The sequence below is a fragment of the Myxine glutinosa genome, chromosome 5, assembly GCF_964187855.1.
Source record: "Myxine glutinosa chromosome 5, kmMyxGlut1.1, whole genome shotgun sequence".
In the NCBI taxonomy this organism is placed as follows: domain Eukaryota; kingdom Metazoa; phylum Chordata; class Myxini; order Myxiniformes; family Myxinidae; genus Myxine; species Myxine glutinosa.
Genome location: NC_136265.1, coordinates 128,956,718 through 128,977,137, shown reverse-complemented (window position 1 = coordinate 128,977,137; position 20,420 = coordinate 128,956,718). Strand labels below are relative to the sequence as shown.

Genomic DNA, 20,420 nt, shown 5'->3' with positions numbered 1-20,420 from the left:
GTCAACACGCAGGCAAAAGGTAACCACCATGAGGTCAATAACTCCATAGCTTTTCAATGTCCAACAAGTCCTGAAACCCCCGCCGGGAAAAGCTCACCCAGCCAAGCAGCGCCATTTTGTACATTTCCCATTCATTTGTATGGTGTTGAAAACAGAGACAAAATGTTCCGAACATTGTACCAAAAAACAAACAAACAAAACAAAGACCCAGGGACAGAACTGAACAAACTTGATACGTCGGTGGGACTTAAGTGGTGAGCACTCAAAAGTGATCAAAATCAGAAAACAATACCAGCCAGCCAATCAACGACTTGGACGTCGTCACATGATCTTCGCAATTTGTTTTTGGGCTCAGCTGGTTACCGATTCAAGCTACTTTTGATCATGCAGGCCATAAAGTAAACTTGGAGATAATATCAAAACGCAGCCTTTTATTTAATTTGAAAGATCAAGGTGACAGACGGTGTGATTGTAATGGGAGGTGACAGAAGGTCTGATCGTTTCTACAAATGGTTCATTACTAATGCTTCTCAAGAGTCACATCACCTGATGAAAGGCTGTCTCATAAGAGGGCAATGGAAGCACAGCCTATGGGAAAATTGCTCACCGTCTTTGCTGTAACCATGGAATACGTCTGATCGCAAGTTAAAAAATAAATAATTTAGCTACGCTCATTTCTGATTGGAAGATCACTTGGAATGTCTGACAACAAAATCCCCAAGGGAGCTTCTTTGGCAAGATCAGAACACGCCAAAGGTAGGACAATGCAAGTGCGACAATGATAATCGATCTTAGTTCTTTCCTTCGAGTTTGGAAACCCACCACAAAGGTGATGGGTTGTTGAGCATACCGATGGATATAAGTGGCAATGGGACATGGCGAAATACCTGCGTGGTCTGCCCAAGGGGATCTTGGCATGGAACAAACTGCATCGACAGGAAAATTGAGCAATACAATAGGATAAGCGTGGACGACCTCCACAGGGGCTTCGAGGCAAATGCTGCATCACTTCAAGGGTAACGCAGAAGCAACGCCCATTCCCAGCCACAAGGTCAAGTTTTATACATTTTATAATTTAATAAGATGAGGATTCGCATACGAACTGGAAATAAATGCTGCTGTGTACAAATCATTGATACTTTCCCATGTTTTTGAGTGAATATTATGTCGTGTTAAATAAATTTGGTAATTTAATTTCAACAATTTTGTGCAATTCCCTTTTTAAAATTATTAAATGTTTAATCAAATGCATATAATCAGCATTATAATCCCCCCCCCCCCCCACTTATCTAAATATCGGCATCGACCCTTGGAAAACCCATACTAGTCGATCTCTAGTCTTTAAGCTACAAGACCGGCTTATGTTGAGAGTTACACGGGCTAGAATGCTCCAAAGGTTAGATGTGTAATGGAGACCATGTCAGCATGTGTGCTCGGGCTTCTCGGAGACACCTGCAGCCCACATCTATGCACAGACAAACCATGGTAGGTTAGGGTTTCCCGACGATGTCAGCCAATGACATTCCAATGCCAGAGACAGTCTCCAAGTTTCCCACGTTGTTAGCATACTTAAACCAATGCTGTGTTGATTCCATCCATTGGTGACAAGTCAGGCTCAACAAGCAATGCTTTCTACTTTGAAGATGCTTCCATCATTTTGCTAATCTTACCAGTGCTCAAATAAAAAAATTAAAAAAACTTCTCTTTGTGCTTTTAGAAAGCACATCAACAATGAACCACAAGACAAACTAGAACGGGCACTCGGTAGAGCGCATACCTTCGCCGCAGCTACTGTTCTGTACTTGGCATGGGAGTGTAGGGAACAGAACAGTGAACAGTTTGGTGCTGATTTCATGCAAATCGGATAAGAATTGACCGAGTTATGACAAACAAGATCGGGCATTGAATTCTGAACATTTTGGCATTAGTTGCATGCCAATTGGATAAAAATTGACCGCGCTATGGTAAAAATACGATTTTGACCTTTTCGTGACCTTGACCTTGACCTTTGACCCGATTGCTCCCAAAATCTAATCAAATGTGTCCCGTATAATAACCAATCATCCCACCAAATTTCATGCAATTCGGTTGAATACTTTTTGAGTTATGCGAATAACATACACACACACACACACACAGACATACAAATAAATACACAGCGATCAAAACATAACCTTCCGCTTTTGCGAAGGTAATAAGAGATAATGACAAAACCTTTGAGAAAAGTCAACACATTTGAAACGGCAATTTCAGCACAGACTCACCTGATGTTTTTATCATTGTTCAAGAGAAAGCGGCCCAGAATATTTACAGCTAAAACCTGTAAAAAAAAAAAAAGAGGAAAGAAAAACAATGAATTGGGGTAAGCAAATAGAGGGAGAGAGTGGGAGAGGGATAGAAAGGTATGGGGGATGCCATGTTATCTGAACACAGATCTCCATTACCCTGATGGTGTAAAGGTCTCAGGATGAGGGAATGGGGAAAACAGCAATACACCTCGCTTTACCCACCCATGACACACCAGAGAATTTAAAAAAAACAAAGGAAAAAAATAACGATTCTGAGCATCATTTGGATGAAACCCACTCGCAGGCCACTCTCAGACTTGATGTCCATGATCGTGAGCACGGTCTCGTACAGAATCGCATTTCCTACATTTTTGCTGGTCTCCGTGTTGGTCGCCACCTAAGGGGATGATAAAAAAAAACAAAAAAAAAATCCAACGTGCGCATTAGCACACCAACCATGAAAACTCAACAGCCAATCAACCAGGAATGACAGAAAAGAAAGGGGTGGAGGGGTGATCGACACACACACACACACACACACACACACACACACACACACACACACACACACACACACACACACACACACACACACACACACACACACACACACACACACACACACACACACACACACACACACACACACACACACACACACACACACACACACACACACACACACACACACACACACGCGGCTCGTGGAAGAGCTAGCACATTGAAAGGATCAGGACATAACAGACGGAAAAAAGACAAAAAAAAAAAACTCATGCATGGGGTGGACAAGGTGTATACAAAAGGAAACTCCAAGGACAGAAAACTGGAAACTTGGAAGAAGGAGGGATTTGGGTGGGGTTAACAAGTGTAGAAAGATGACGGTTTGGATTGAGGACGATCTGCGATGGTGATGAACAGCTGTTTTGAAGACTTGGAACAGCTGTTTTGAAGAAGGGCATTGAAGAGAATGTGGCAGTTGATTCCACAGAAGGGGGAAACGAGGAACAAATAAGTGGAGGTGGGCAGTGATCCTGGATTTAGGCAAATCTCCTTTAGTTTCCTTTTAGCAAATCTCCTTTAATCTAGTTTCACCAGAAGGGGGTTGATGGTGGACCATGTATGCCCTACAGAAGCCTGGGGGGGGGTGGGGGGTGGAAGGGAGGGGGGGGAGGGACAAAGCAAGGAAAGAGCAAAGGATGCACATATAGTCAGAAGTGATGGGCACGTAGAGTCAGCTTCATTGCCGGGGGGTTCCAGAAATCTTGAAGGCCTTGGTTTCCTTGGTGTCAAGCTGAGCAATATGTGAGGTAAGGTAGCCAGCCCAGATGGGAGGAGCAGTATTCCATCAAGCTGCGGATGAAGACTTTGTGGATGGAAAGGAGTTCAGGTGTGCCAAGGAAGGACTTTGTTTGACGGAGGATGCCAAGTCAGCGGCTGGCTTTGGAGGCCAACTTTGAAATGTGGTTTGCCCAAGAAAGGTCATGGCTGATAGTGAGACCCAGGGGCTTGAATGAAAAACTTCATCAACAGGATTGGTAACAAAGTAGTCAAGAGTTTAAACTTTGAAAGTTTAAACTCCCCCACTCTCTTCAATCCCACTCCTCCCTCCAGGTCTTTAAAACAGCTGTTCACCACCATCTCTTATCTTCCCCCATCCAAAACCTTGTTCTTTTCCACCCCCGCTAATTCACCCCAGATCCACTTTTTTGAAATTCCAATTTCTTTCCTGGAAGTCCTTGCAGTGTCCATGTGTTTTATACCTCTCCCACCCCACCCCCCAAGCCCTCTCCCTCCCACAGATCTCTCGATGTCCCTGCTCTCAAATGTTGTGCTTGTGTCCTTCCTCCTCTCTCCCCATCTTGTCTACCGCTCCCCTTATTATATGTTTTATGTGTCGGTTTGACTTTTTGTGCGATTAATGTTAGCTCTTTCATGAGCCTCGACCTTGTATATAATGAATGATATTCATAGATGGGGAGAGAGGAGGAAGGACACAAGCACAACATTTGAGAGCAGGGACATTGAGAGATCTGTGGGAGGGAGAGGGCTTGGGTTAGAGGTATAAAACACATGGACACTGCAAGGACTTATAATAAAAAATAACCACCTTTCGAGGCCATTTTTCCCCGCAAAGCAGGGGTTGGCCTTTTTCGGGAACCGTGGTTGTTGTTGTTTTGCGGTCCCCTTTTTGAAGCAATGTTTTACGGCCGGATGCCCTTCCTGACGCCAACCCTTTTTGCCGCCTTTAACGACAAACAGGGAATTACCAGTGAACTGGTACTCAATTAGCCGACCTCGGAAGGATGACAGGCTGAGTCAACCCCCCTGGCGTTAATTCAGCGATCGACCGGGATTCGAACCCAGGATCCTAGGATCCTAAGCCGGCACCCTAGCCGCTAGCCCAACACCACACTGCAAGGACTTCCAGGAAAGAAATTGGAATTTCAAAAAAGTGGATCTGGGGTGAATTAGCGGGGGTGGAAAAGAACAAGGTTTTGGATGGGGGAAGATAAGAGATGGTGGTGAACAGCTGTTTTGAGAGAGCCTTTACAGAGAGCCTTGACCTTGTATACAAAAAAAAAGAAGAAAAAAAGAAGAAGGGGGTTTGCCAGAGGGTCCCTTCAGAGACAGAGACGGAGACAGAGAGGGAGACAGAGAGGGTGCAATGACAGAAAACGAGGAAAGGAAGCCATTCTACCTGGGCGAGAATGTCATTCATGGCTTCGCTGGCTTCATCATCGTTTTTCCCAAGGATCCGCAGCAACCGCAAGATTCGAACCTGGAGAAAAAAATGATGCCACTGACACGATAACAAGCTCCACCGTCAAGATGGCAGTTACACAACACCACAAAAAGCAAATGCAGCGTACATTGTTGAGCCACTACCTCTATAATCCACTATTAATTGTTGAGTAGTCCCATGGTTTGAAAGATGACCAACCTGGAGGAAAGGGTCACTGATGCCGGAAACGTCGTGCTCTGGAGAGTAACCGGACATGATGAGGTTTTTCAGGATCCGGACAAGTTGTGGCACCAGCTGGAGGTGGGATTAGAAGAAAGGCCAGAAAGCGTTAATGAATGAGGGGGGGAGGAGAGGAGGGGGGGAGAGGGGAGGAGGAGGAGAGAGAGGGAAGGGGGAGGGGGAGGTGGAAAGGAAGGGGGAGGGAGGAGAGGGGAAAGGGTGAGAAGAGAGGGAGGGGAAGGGGGAAGGGAAAGGGAAAGGGAAAGGGAAAGGGGAAGGGAAAGGGGGAGGGAAAGGGGGAGGGAAAGGGGGAGGGAAAGGGGGAGGGAAAGGGGGAGGGAAAGGGGGAGGGAAAGGGGGAGGGCAAGGGTGAAGGGGTTGAGAGGGGAGGGGAAGGAGGAGGGCTGAGGGGAAGGAGGTGGGGGAAGGAGAAGGAGGAGGGGGGAGGGAAAAGGGGTGGGGGGTGGGAAGGGAGGGGGAAGGAAAGAGGGGGCAGTGGAATAAGAGGGGCAGAGAGAGAGGAGGGAGGGAGGAGAGAAGAAGAGGGAAAGGGGGAGAGAGGAAGAAAGGGAGCGACGAGGGGTGGGGGAGCGAGGAGGGGGAGGAGCAGGGAGGAGAGAGAGAAGGGAAGGAGGGTAGAGCGAGGAAGTGGGGATGGTGGGGTCTGCGGGGGTTGAGGGGGGGGGGGGTGGAAGAGTGACCTGACTATATCACACAAAAATGTTAGGTCAATAAAAAAATGGGTATGTAAAAACAGAAAGGCAGCTCTGTCTACTGTAACGCCATGGCTTGCAAAAGCAGCCTGAATAGCAATCATCAAGTGTGGTTAATCATATTCACAAATACAGTACATGCAATCTGGGTCCTATTTTAAAAATAGATCCAGGTACAGTGGAGCAGTGGCGTATCAAGGAAAAATGACGCCCCTCGTAACTTCCCATGTCTTTGAATGGTGTGTGCGAGTCCGTGTGCGAGTCCGTGTGCGCGTCCGCAGCGTCCGTGCGCGTGAGTGCAGCATCCGTGCGCGTGAGTGCAGCATCCGTGCGCGTGAGTGCAGCGTCCGTGCACGTGAGTGCAGCGTCCATGCGTGTGAGTGCGCATCACACGGGTGCGTGTGAGTGCGTGTGAGTGCGCATTTTTACTATTTGAGTTTTGTCATCAAATTTTCACCAAAACTTCATCATGAGAATAGGGAGAAGGCAAATTATTAATTTTGTCAAAAGGTCAAAGATCAGCATCACATAAAATCATCAATTTTCATGCGATTGACCTGAAATTTTAAGAATTTGCATATTGGGTCAATTAATTTGTCGACAGCACAGATGAAGTGCACAATAACGGCAACACAAAGATTTACCTTTAAATAGTCTTCCATAAATGTGAAAAATCAAGCAGCAAATCATCGAAATGTGGAAACCACTGAGAGCAGACAGAATGTCGACTTTACATTTGCAATGAAACAGTTCAACATGGCGGACGTTTGATTTGTTGTTTTTCTAATAAGTATATTTTTGTCGGTACATTAATGTAACTATTAATACAATGAAAGTATATCGCACAAAAATATGAGCTCTGTCTACTGTAACACCATGGCTTGCAAAAGCTGCTTGAATGCAATCTGGGTCTATCATCGAGAGGGAATTTTAAAAACAGACCACAGGTACAGTGGAGTGACACACTATCCCAAGGAGTATGAATCAAGTTAAAAATTATTATGAAGTTATATAAAAAATAAAAAATAAACTAACCCCAGAAGCAGAATTACAGCCTCGCTTAAATGTTCAGATTTCACTCCAGATTTGGACATTTAGAGTCGACAGCATCCGATCCTCATATCCGATTCCAGATTTTGATGACATGCTTCAATTATGTAATGATATAATCGATCGTGTTTCCAAGGCAAGGCACGTTTGAGTAGGCCGAAACAAAATGGCGGCTTAATAACCCAGCGAGGTGCAGTGGGCTAACCAAGATTGCGGGCCGCCATATTGGTAAGCCTTTTTCGGGTTTTTTTCTTTTGAGAACCTCGTTAATAATCTTCAAAAAGGATGTTATAACATACCCAAACACCCAGGTTTCATCATTGCAATCTGTTGAAGGTCCAGGTGTATGCATGCAAAGTTTGGGGTCGCTAGGTTTCATGGTTTTGGAGTTATGGAGGAGACAGACGGACAGACAGACGGACGGACGGACACTGCCTTTTATTATTATATATTTATTAAATTGTTCCTCGGCCTAGTGTCTTTCTTGTATGCCACCAGAATAGGAATGTCACCAAAAATCTCACGAGTGATTGCGTCAGTCAAGAGAAGATTAAAGTTCTCTTTGACAGATCTCGCAATATGACTCATTGTCACGTTGGTCATAATTAATGGAATACAACAACAACAACAACAACATGCATTTTCAAGGCCATTTTCCCTACGAGAGCAGGGGTTAGCCTTGCGGTCCCCATGACAATCTTCTCCATTTTGCCCTATTTTATGCATCTCTCCTTGTTAACCCCCTTGCCCGCTTTTCTTCTTCCACCATCTTTAGCCAAGTCTTTCTCGGTCTTCCCCGTCCTCTACTTCCTTCTACATTCATTTCCATCACTCTTCTCAACCAGTCACTTTCATCCTTCCTCAACACATCTCAACTTCTCATCTCACATCTCATCTCACAACACAACAACACATCTCACAACACAACTTCAACAACACATCTTAACACATCAACAACACAACATAACTCAACACAACACATCAACACAACACAAACCATCTCAACCTGTTCCTCTTCACAGCATCAATCACAGGCTCTATTCCCATCATCTTTTGCAATTCATCATTTGTCTTCCTCTCTCTCAAAGATACTCCGCACATCCGTCGAACCATTCGCATTTCCACCCTTTCCAACCTTCGTTGATGCTCTACGTTCATTACCCATGTCTCGCTCCCATAAATCATGACATTTCTCACACATGCAGCATACACCTTTCCCTTCAGCTTCAACGACACTCCCCTCATCAACAGCACGCCACTCAGTTCCCGAAACTTCTTCCATGCACATCTCACTCTAGCAACCGTTGCCGAGTCTGATCCACCTTCTCCATTCAGCATGTCTCCGAGGTAGCAAAATGTTTTCACACCTTCCAACTTCACGCCATCTCCAAGATCCAACTCAACATTTCCTCCATCTGCAGCTCCCTCTGTGCACACCTTACACTTGAATGTAGCTGCCACACTGGTTAATGACCCTCTCAAACCACTACATTTTTGATGAACCCACTCAGCGCACATTGTACATTGAATGGAGTTCACTCCGACACCCTTCCTACACACAGCACAGGGCCACTTCCCAGTTCTTTCCACCTCACCACATGCTTTACCACTTGCCATCACCTTCGTCTTTCCGATATTCACCTTCAGACCTTTTGTCTCCATACAGTCCTTCCACTTGTTCATCTTTTCCTTCAGTCCATCCATACTTTTCGCAATCAACACCAGATCATCTGCATACAACAACTCCCACGGCAAACTCTCCTTTACGTTCTGAGCCAGCACCGCCATCACAGCTACAAATAGTAGTAGACTGAGGACCGACCCCTGATGCACTCCCACCTTCACCTCAAACTCACCACTGTTCCCGTCCTTCGTCCTTACAGCTGTGTGCGCTCTTTTGTACATTGCCATCACTACTCTGATCAACCATTCCTCCACTCCTAACTTCCTCAATGCCCATGTCAATACTTTGCGTGGAACCCTATCGAATGCTTTCTCCAGATCAACAAACCCAAGAAACAACTTCTTCCTCTTCTCCATGTACTTCTCCTGCAACTGCCTCACAATAAAGAGCGCGTCTGTTGTTCCTCTTCCTGGCATAAATCCAAACTGCATTTCGTCGATCTTCACTTTCTTCCTTATCCTCCTCTCCAACACCCTTTCCAATACCTTCATTCCATGCTCCAATTATATCGCTCGGTACGAGCCACACTCCAGATGGTCACCTTTCAGCTTGTAAAGAGGGACGAGGGTACTCAGTTCCCAATCCACTGGAATGCGGCCTTCTTTCACCACCAGATTACAGATCTCTGTCATTCTCCTCACACCCCAACTTCCTACTGCCTTCAACATATCTCCCACAACTCCCGTCGGCCCTCCCGCTTTTCTACCCTTCATTGGTTTTATCGCTTCCTCAACTTCCTTCTCAGTTATCTTCTCTGCCGGTCCTAAAACTGGGTTACTCTCGATGTTGCCATCCCATTCATTCTCTGTATTCAACAGCATTTCCATATATCTTTTCCATCTTCCTTTAATTCCATCTGGGTCGACAACGATTTGTCCCACTTCATCCTTCAAGCAACTCACCCCCATCACATCACACCTCTCTTTCGCTATCTGCTTTGCAATCCTGAATACTGCTTTCTGACCCTCTTCCGAATCCAAGTGTTCTCCGAACATTTTCCTACATGCCTCCTGCGCCTTTGCTACCTCTTTCTTTGCAGCCTTCCTGGCTGCCTTATAACTTTCATGCTCTGCTATTTCTGCTCCCGTACCCTTCGCCTTCTGCCACTCCTTGAACTTCTTCCTCTTCTCGTCAATCCTTTTTCCAACTTCATCATCCCACCACCATGTTTCCGAGTGCCTCGGTGGTCCTTTTGTCCATCCACATACCTCACCAACGGCTCCCAACAGACTAGCTTTCATTGACATCCAACCACTTTCAAGCTCAACCACATCATCCTCGACCCGACTCAGCCTCTCTTTTAATGCCTCCCTTACTGTCACCTCTTTCAACCTCCACACCTTCATTCTCGGTTGGTACTTCACCCGCCGAGCTCTCCTCGCACCTTTCACCCTTATGTCGCAGACAACCAAGTGGTGCTGTGAAACAGCCTCCTCCCCCGGGATCAACTTTGTGTCCCGGAGGTGCCCCTATCTCGCCTACGCACCATCAAGGAGTCAACGGTTGTCGTCGACCCACCTGACGTGTATGTAACAAGCTTATTATCCTCTTTCTGGAACTGAGTATTACAAATCAACAAATCAGCTCCATCAGCAAACTCCAAAATCCTTTCACCTTCTCCATTTCTCACACCATATCCGTAACCCCCATGAACTCCGTCAAAACCATCCATACTCCTTCCCACATGTCCATTTAGGTCTCCTCCTACCACAACAACTTCCTCATCTTTCACGTTTTCCATCAGCTTCTCTATCGCACACCAGAACTTGTCCTTCTCTTCATCGCTTCGACCAACCTGCGGAGCATATCCCGAGATGACGTTCATCAAGAGTTTTCCAATCATCATTTTCACCATCATCAACCTATCACTCACTCTAGTCACACTCACCACACTGTCTACAAACTCCTCAGAAAACAGGACACCAACACCATTCACGCCCTCCAGGCACCCTTGCCACATAAACTTGTATTTCTGTCCCTGCCTACCCTTCACCATTCTCACACCACTTCCCTTCCATCTCGTCTCTTGCACACAACATATGTCCACTCTTCTTCTGACCAATACTTCCACCACTTCTCCTGATCTCCCTGTCATTGTCCCTACATTCCATGTCCCAAACCTCAGAAACCGATCTCCACTTCAGGCTGTACCCTGCCCATATGTAGTTGTAATTGTCATGGTTCTCTTTTTGAGGCAATGTTTTTTATGGCCGGATGCCCTTCCTGACGCCAACCCTCTTAGTCGTCTCTTCCGACACGCAGGGATACGGTGTACCTATTCTAATCCAGGGTAAACACTGGGAAACGTTTAAAACATGGAAATTCGGCGGGGGGGGGGGGGGGGGGGGGGGGGGGGGAGGGCGGCGTCAGCATCACGGCTGCGGTTTAAACATATTTAAATAATATTTAAACAAAACCATGAAAAACAATCTGGAAAAGTCTCTAAGTGAGAACGTGGATTTGAGAAAGCAGGAGCAAAGGTGGAAGAAAAACGAGATATAGGGGGCGGGGCACAAGTCGAGACGAGGAGGAGAGCGAACAAGCACGTGTCCGGGAGGAGAGAAAGAATTAATATAGAATTTTTTTTTCTTCTTTTTTTCTGTTCTGTCTTCAAACGCTGGACAAAGGGTAAGATGTTCGTGAGAGGTAAGGGGGAGAAAAGAAAATCAAAGAAACAAGCAAATACTATGAAGGAAAGAACCCATATTCACAAAACACTGACGGGGGGAGGGAGCCTGGAGAGACCAGGCCGCACAAGGCGCGCACGAGGCGCGGACAAAAAAACGACTTTAAAAGGACACAAATCTGCAACAACCACAAAACCAAAACTAAATACAAACACACAATAACACACACAACAAAATACCCAGCGGAAACCTGACAGACACGAACGGGAAAACACTCAAACTTTGATGCCGTGGAGAGATCGAAGCAAGCACCGTCGCTTGAGGGACCGGAAGTTCCGGAATTAATTCAATTCTTTTGAATTTTGTCAGCTCTTTCACGAGCCTCGATTCAGTATACAAACAAAAAAAATTAAAAATTAAAAAAATTAAAAATTCCGGACTGGAATTAATGGAATACGACGACTGAAATTATTTTGCTTCTCAATCATTGCCTCTTGGTGAGAAACCCGTGTTGCCTTACTTCGTGAATAATAGTGATAGGGTAACTTCTGTTTTTGAAAAAAAAAAAATCATCATTTCTTGAGCCCGCATGTGAGAAGTGTCATCATTGCTGCAAATACGTCGCCATCAAAGAAACTGGGAATATGGTGTGGAATTATTGCACGATGGAGGATGAGATGACTCGAACATTAAATAAGAATGAGAATCTATCGGTGTATTATAGACATCCGTGCTGAATCCATCTGCTGAAAAAAAGAGATTCTGATGTCCAAAATTTTCACAAAGTTATCTGAAATGACAAGTGTACGGAAGAGAAGGATGATAATTATTGACATAATTTAAGAAATCTTCCACTTCACCCCGAGAAGAGGTCATCACCCCAATAAAATCGTCAATGTAGCGTTTCCGAAGGATTGGTTTGGGACCATTATAACTATTCACACTGGGGATTGTATACAATGTATCTTTTTGTATCTGCCTGCACATGCCCCACTGAATATATCAGCAAGTACCTCGATGGAATGTTGGCACTGTTGGTCACTAAATTACCCACCTGGCTGAGGCTTCAGACTTTGTCATGCTCACGAGGCTGCACCATCGAAACGAAACATCCCAGAAGGTAAAGAAAATCGGACCACATTTGTACATGTGTTTTAAAATAACGCTTCTTGCTACGAAACCTAATATATTCAATTCTTCTTGAATATGTCAAATAAAATTACAACCCGTCATTTTTGACAGGCTTTTATACCAGTCCATATATAAAACAGAGCGGTGTATGTATGCTTGTTGGTCTGGTAATGACTCGGAGACCCTTGAGCTGATCGACAACAAAATTTCAGGATACTTAAGGGGGGGTGGGAGGGGGGCATACTTAGATTTTCCATGGAATATTAAAAATATATATATATATATATTTTCTTTGATTTCTTTCGGATTTCTTATTTGGCAGACCAATCCCATCACTTCGCCCGGTAACTACTCAGAGATGAAGGACCAAGACAGGATTGCCACAGCACATTGCCCACCGAGAATGGGCCGAGGTGATCAGGAGTACCCACGAGTTTCCCTACTAAACCTCTCTCTCTACGCATGAAACCAATGCCTAATTAATGTTCTGCAATCACAAATTACAGCGTATTTAACTCTTATTGAGCTAAAGATGGTCAATACCTGGTTTAGTTTGTCTACCTAAAAAAAAATCGTTTTAAAGGACTTGTTCAACACTTATTTTTATGACAATGAGATTTTGTTTCCGAACTATTACAACTCACAAATGTTCGACTCATAATACCACGAGTCAATCCCCCAAAAAACAATTACAGTTGCTGATCTGAGCCCTCTCCCTCTCCCTCTTCCCCCACCCCACCCCCTATCCAAAATTGTAAATTTCACTCATCTGGCTTTGGACCACAACCGGTGTGTACCCCAGGTTAGAATAGGTACACCGTATCCCTGCGTGTCGTTAGAGGCGACTCAAAAAGGGTTGGCGCCAGGAAGGGCATCCGGCCATAAAACATTGCCTCAAAAAGGGAACCATGACAATTACAACTACACATGGGCAGGGTACAGCCTGAAGTACCCCGTGGGGGACCCCACTCCCTCTCGGCAAAAATCAAGGTGGGCAACCCGATCGAAGCAACGGTGGAAATCACTCCATTTATGACGACGAAACGTCTGATGCCCACGTGGAGAACGGTTTCTGAGGTTTGGGACATGGAATGTAGGGACAATAACAGGGAGATCAGGAGAAGTGGTGGAAGTATTGGTCAGAAGAAGAGCGGACATATGTTGTGTGCAGGAGACGAGATGGGAGGGAAGTGGTGCGAGAATGGTGACAACCTAACAACTCATAGAGTTGCTTGTGGCATTTAACAAGTCGTCAGTGGTACTTGCAGCTCGAGCTTACATCGGAAGGAACATGTGCCAGACATGACCAGCAACGTAAAGAATGGCAATCGTGGGTTTCCTGCACAAACCTCCAGACTGCAACGAATTGAAGCGCAGATTTAGGTTAAGGATTTCAAAACTAGCAGCATTAGGATGCACAGCCTATTGGACCTTCAAACAAGTATCACCTTCTAATTTATATGTGTGCAGGTGAGTCGGCCGTTGTCAGTAAGGCCGAAGCAATGATTTCATTGGAACTCTCAAAGATAGAGACATTGTAAGGCTCATCATTCAACAGCCGACTCATTCTGGCCCCAATTAAATGGAAGTGCAAATAGAGACATAACTAACCCTAACAACTCAAGACAGAAATACACGTTTGTGTGGCAAGGGTGCCCGGAAGGTGTGCATGGTGTTAGTGTCAGTGTGGTGAGTGTGACTAGAGTGAGTGAAAGGTTGATGATGGTGAAAATGATGATTGGAAAGCTCTTCATGAACGTCATCTCGGGATATGCTCCACAGGTCGGTCGGAGCGATTAAGAGAAGGACAAATTCTGGTGTGCAATAGAGAATCTGATGGAAAACGTGAATGATGAGGAAGTTGTTGTGGTAGGAGACCTAAATGGACATGTGGGAAGGAGTATAGACGGTTTTGAGGGAGTTCATGGGGGTTACGGATATGGTGTGAGGAATGGAGAAGGTGAAAGGATTTTGGAGTTTGCTGGTGGAGCTGGTTTGTTGATTTGTAATACTCAATTCCAGAAAGAGGTTATAAGCTTGTTACATACACGTCGGGTGGGTCGACGACAACCGTTGACTACCTGATGGTGCAAAGGCGAGATAGGGGGCACCTCCGGGACACAAAGGTGATCCCGGGGGAGGAGGCTGTTTCACAGCAACACTTGGTTGTCTGCAACGTAAGGGTGAAAGGGGCGAGGAGAGCTCGGCGGGTGAAGTACCAACTGAGAATGAAGGTGTGGAGGTTGAAAGAGGTGACAGTGAGGGAGGCATTAAAAGAGAGGTTGAGCATGGTATAGGATGATGTGATTGAGCTTGAAAGCGGTTGGATGTCAATGAAAGATAGTCTGTTGGGAGCCTTTGGTGAGGTATGTGGATAGACAAAAGGACCATCGAGGCACTTGGAAACATGGTGGTGGGATGATGAAGTTGAAAAGAGGATTGGCGAGAAGAGGAAGAAGTTCAAGGAGTGGCAGAAGGCGAATGGTACGGGGGCAGAAGAGGCAGAGCATGAAAGTTATAAGACAGCCAAGAAGGCTGCAAAGAAAGAGGTAGCAAAGGCGCAGGAGGCATGCAGGAAAATGTTCGGAGAACGCTTGGATTCGGAAGAGGGTCAGAGAACGGTATTCAGAATTGCAAAGCAGATAGCGAAAGAGAGGTGCGATGTGATGGGGATGAGTTGCCTGAAGGATGAAGTGGGACAAATTGTTGTGGACCCAGATGGAATTAAAGGAAGATGGAAGAGATATCTGGAAATGCTGTTGAATGCAGAGAATGAATGGGATGGCAACATAGAGAGTAACCCAGTTTTAGGACCGGCAGAGAAGATAACTGAGAAGGAAGTTGAGGAAGCGATAAAACCAATGAAGAGTAGAAAAGCGAGAGGGCCGACGGGAGTTGTGGGAGATATGTTGAAGGCAGCGGGAAGTTGTGGTGTGAAGAGAATGACAGAGATCTGTAATCTGGTGGTGAAAGAAGGCCGCATTCCAGTGGCTTGGGAACTGAGTGCCCTCGTCGCTCTACACAAGGGAAAGGTGACCCTCTGGACTGTGAATCGTATAGAGCGATAAAGTTATTGGAGCATGGAATGAAGGTATTGGAAAGGGTGTTGGAGAGGAGGATAAGGAAGAAGGTGAAGATCGACGAAATGCAGTTTGGATTTATGCCAGGAAGAGGCTTGACAGATGCTCTTTTTATTGTAAGGCAGTTGCAGGAGAGGTACATGGAGAAGAGGAAAAAGTTGTTTCTTGGGTTTGTTGATCTGGAGAAAGCATTCGATAGGGTTCCACGCGGCCGACGGGAGTTGTGGGAGATATGTTGAAGGCAGCGGGAAGTTGGGGTGTGAAGAGAATGACAGAAATGTCACGCGAAGTAGTGACATGGGCATTGAGGAAGTTAGGATAGGAGGAATGCTTGATCAGAGTAGTGATGGCAATGCCCGAAAGAGCACGCACAGCTGTAAGGACGAAGGACGGGAACAGTGGTGAGTTTGAGGTGAAGGTGGGAGTGCATCAGGGGTCAATACTAAGTCCACTACTATTTGTAGCTGTGATGGAGGTGCTGGCTTGGAACGTAAAGGAGGGTTTACCATGGGAGTTGTTGCATGCAGATGATCTGGTGTTGATTGCGGAAAGTATGGATGGACTGAAGGAGAAGATGAACAAGTGGAAGGAATGTATGGAGGCAAAAGGTCTGAAGGTGAATATCGGAAAAACGCGGGTGATGACAAGTGGTAAAGCACGTGGTGAGGTGGAAAGAACTGGGAAGCGGCCGTGTGCTGTGCGCAGGAAGGATGTCGGAGTGAACTCCATTCATTGTACAATGTACGGTGAGTGGGTTCATCAAAAATGTAGTGGTTTGAGAGGGTCATTAACCAGTGTGGCAGCTACATTCAAGTGTAAGGTGTGCACAGAGGGAGCTGCAGATGGAGGAAATGTTGAGTTGGATCTTGGAGATGGCATGAAGCCGGAAGGTGTGAAAACATTTTGCTACCTCGGAGACATGCTGAATGGAGAAGGTGGATCAGACTCGGCAACGGTTGCTCGAGTGAGATGTGCATGGAAGAAGTTTCGGGAACTGAGTGGTGTGCTGACGAGGAGGGGAGTGTCGTTGAAGCTGAAGGGAAAGGTGTATGCTGCATGTGTGAGAAGTGTTATGATTTATGGGAGCGAGACATTGGTAATGAACGTTGAGCAGCAACAAAGGCTGGAAAGGGTGGAAATGCGAATGGTTCGGTGGATATGTGGAGTATCGTTGAGAGAGAGAGAGAGGAAGACAAATGATGAATTGCGAAAGATGATGGGAATAGAGCCTGTGATGGATGCTGTGATGAGAAACAGGTTGAGATGGTTTGGTCATGTGTTGAGGAAAGATGAAAGTGACTGGTTGAGAAGAATGATAGAAATGAATGCAGAAGGAAGTAGAGGCCGGGGAAGACCGAGAAAGACTTGGCCAAAGGTGGTGGAAGAAGAAATGCGGGCAAGGCGGTTAACATGGGGAGATGCAGAAAATAGGGCAAAATGGAGAAGATTGTCATGGGGACCGCAAGGCTAACCCCCGCTCTCGCAGGGAAAATGGCCTTAAAATGTCTGTTGTTGTTGTTGTTGTTGGCCCTGAGCCAAAGTAGTATATTCATCCTGTTTCATCCTGTACATTAATTCATTCATTCATACATTCTTTCATCCTGTATAATGTTTGACGTCTTTTCGAAGCTTCGAAAAGACATCAAACATTATACAGGATGAATGAATGTATGCGCTCAAGCTTTCGAAGTTAAGTAATTTTTCACAATTGTGTTTTTGTCGAAACTGTATCTATCTTTCGGTGTGTGTACCTATAGTGTGTCTTTCGTAAGATTCTCGGTGCTAATTTTTCATACCTGTACACAAAATCGTCGGTTAATTCGTGTCACGTATTTTGAGGCCTAGTACTAGTAGGCTACCGTGTCCGACCTTGAGGCTTTGTTTTTCTCTCAGCGGTCTGTCGATTGCGCTGCAATTACTTTCGTTCTCTGTTTTTGTCCCAGTCTTTCACCCCATACTTCCTTGTTTAAAATCTCAACTCAAAAAAAAAACCCCCCAAAAAATATTTCCTTCTCTGTTCTTATTCGTTTATTCATTGTTCTTATTTGTTCGTTTGTTCTTCGATCACGTGTTTCACCCCTATTTCCATTTTCCCAGATAGTTTTCACTGCTCAATTTAAAAATGTTTAAACTTTCCCCTGAAGAACTGTATTCTGTCGTATATTATAACACCTTTTCTTCTTCTTCTATAAAAGGATGCTTTCGACTTGCTCACCAAATCTATTCATTACAAAAAAATTTCCATCTCTTACAGTTCCTCTTTCATACATTCCCGAATCTCTCCTGCACTCCACCCCTCCTTCAGCGTCCTCAAACGTATTTTTGACTCGACGGGTCACAAGAAACTCATTTTGCAATAAATGTTCGTTTCCCATTAATCGTACACTTTCTAAAATCCAATCTCACCCCTCCCCTCCAAATCTTCCCCATCACCCCTTCCCTCCAAAACTTCCCCATCACCCCTCCCCTCCAAAACTTCCCCATCACCCCTCCCCTCCAAATCTACCCCCTTGCCCCTCTCCTCCAAATCTTCCCCATCACCCATCTCTTTCAAATATTCCCCCTTGCCCCTCCCCTCCAAATCTTCCCCATCACCCATCCCTTTCAAATCTTCCCCCTTACCCCTCCCCTCCAAATCTTCCCCATCACCCCTTCCCTCCAAAACTTCCCCATCACCCTCCCCTCCAAATCTACCCCCTTGCTCCTCCCCTCAAAATCTTCCCCATCACCCTTCTCTTTCAAATATTCCCCCTTGCCCCTCCCCTCCAAATCTTCCCCATCACCCATCCCTTTCAAATCTTCCACCTTACCCCTCCCCTCCAAATCTTCCCCATCACCCCTTCCCTCCAAAACTTCCCCATCACCCCTCCCCTCCAAATCTACCCCCTTGCCCCTCCCCTCCAAATCTTCCCCATCACCCATCTCTTTCAAATCTTCCCCCTTGCCCCTCCCCTCCAAATCTTCCCTATCACCCATCCCTTTCAATTCTCCCCCCTTGCTCCTTCCCTCCTAAACTCCCTCCACACCCCTCCCCTCCGAGACTCTCCCTCGCTCCTCCCCTCCTAGACTCCCCTCTCAACCCCTCCTCCTCAAAGCATCCTCCCCGCTTCTTCCCCCTTCCAACTTTCACCTTCATCTCCCCCAACCTTCTGCCTCGCTCTTCCCCCTCCTCAAATAACACCTCACTGTGCCACACCCAATCACCATCAAACCTTTTGTCTGCCCCATTCTTCCCTTTCTCCAAGCTATTCTGAAATCTCTGACACACATTCAACAGCTCTCCCTACCACTTCCTCCTCTTCCACATCTTACCCTACCACTCCCCCCCCTCCCCCCCCCCCCCCGTTCTCTATCCGATGCTCCCCCTTCCTCTTCATTAACGGTATGGACCTCAAACATCCGGGGCCTTCGCTCAAACTTGACTGATCTCTCCATACAGGTTGCTTCTGACAAACCAGACGTGATCTGCTTAACAGAAACTTTCCTCCTTCATGATGTCTCTGATTCCTTGGTATCTCTCCCGGGTTACTCCCTCCTCCGGTATGATAGACCTGAGCCTCGTCCTGGAGGTGGGGTTGCTATCTTTATAAAAAAAACTCTCTTCCTCACTCGCCCTGCACTGCCCTCTCTCCACCTCACCCCCAGGAATACCTTTGGCTACGGCTTCCCCTTCGCTCCCACCTTTTGTTCATATGTGTGTTGTACCGTCCACCAAACAGTGATGACTCCATCTACATCTCGCTGTTTGATAATATGGACCAACTTCTATCTACCCATCCCAACTCTCTCTTCCTCATATGTGGTGATTTCAATTGTCACCATGCCAGTTGGCTGGGTGTGAGTTCATCTCTCACCAGCCATGGCTCTTCAACAAAGGACTTCTGTGACTCACTCGGACTGACACAATCTGTCAATTTCCCGACCCGGATCTCAGTCAACGGAGCAACTTCTCTTCTGGACTTGGTTATGACTAACTTCCCTGAAAATGTCTGCTGCTCTTCTTCTGCTCCAATCGGCTCATCTGATTATGTGCTTGTTAAAGTGGACATCTCTCTGACCATTCTCAGAGAGCCTCCTCAGCGTCGACGAGTCTGGCATTTCACTCAGGCCAACTGGCATGGTCTTCAAGAAGCCATCAATCATCTGGACTGGTCTCCCATCTCTACCGCCTCTGACATCAACTCATCCTGGGAATTCTTCCAAAGTAAATTGCTCTCTCTCATACACAGATTTATCCCATCTCGTCTTCAGTTGTCATATCCTTCCTCCCGTCCATGGTACACGGATTCTTGTGGTGAGGCTGTTGCCCAGAAACAACTTGCTTTCGTCTCCTGGAAAGCAAATCCAACGGAAGGAAATCTCATTTCCTTTCACAAAGCCCGAAGCAAGTGTGTGTCCACCCTCAGGAGAACAACAACAACAACATGCATTTTAAGGCCATTTTCCCTGCTAGAGCGGGGGTTAGCCTTGCGGTCCCCCATGACAATCTTCTCCATTTTGTCCTATTTTCTGCATCTCTCCTTGTTAACCCCCTTGCCCGCATTTCTTCTTCCACCATCTTTAGCCAAGTCTTTCTCGGTCTTCCCCGTCCTCTACTTCCTTCTACATTAATTTCCATCACTCTTCTCAACCAGTCACTTTCATCCTTCCTCAACACATGACCAAACCATCTCAACCTGTTCCTCTTCACAGCATCAATCACAGGCAATATTCCCATCATCTTTCGAAATTCATCATTTGTCTTCCTCTCTCTCAACGATACTCCGCACATCCATCGAACCATTCGCATTTCCACCCTTCGTTGCTGCTCTACTTTCATTACCCATGTCTCGCTCCCATAAATCATAACACTTCTCACACATGCAGCATACACCTTTCCCTTCAG

General features: G+C 46.0%; 1 protein-coding gene across 3 annotated transcripts in view; it reads right to left on the bottom strand.

Moving 5' to 3' along the window:
* Nucleotides 1–20,420, bottom strand: part of AP1G1 (adaptor related protein complex 1 subunit gamma 1) — an 89,104-nt gene that overhangs the window by 38,112 nt on the left and 30,572 nt on the right. For all 3 annotated transcript variants that reach the window (XM_078778684.1, XM_078778682.1, XM_078778683.1), the window contains exons 6-9: nucleotides 5,230–5,325; nucleotides 4,987–5,067; nucleotides 2,587–2,685; nucleotides 2,265–2,320 (exon numbers count right to left, since the gene is read on the bottom strand). In XM_078778684.1, the coding sequence (XP_078634810.1) occupies nucleotides 2,265–2,320; nucleotides 2,587–2,685; nucleotides 4,987–5,067; nucleotides 5,230–5,325 (332 nt within the window). The remainder of the gene's footprint in view (nucleotides 1–2,264; nucleotides 2,321–2,586; nucleotides 2,686–4,986; nucleotides 5,068–5,229; nucleotides 5,326–20,420) is intronic.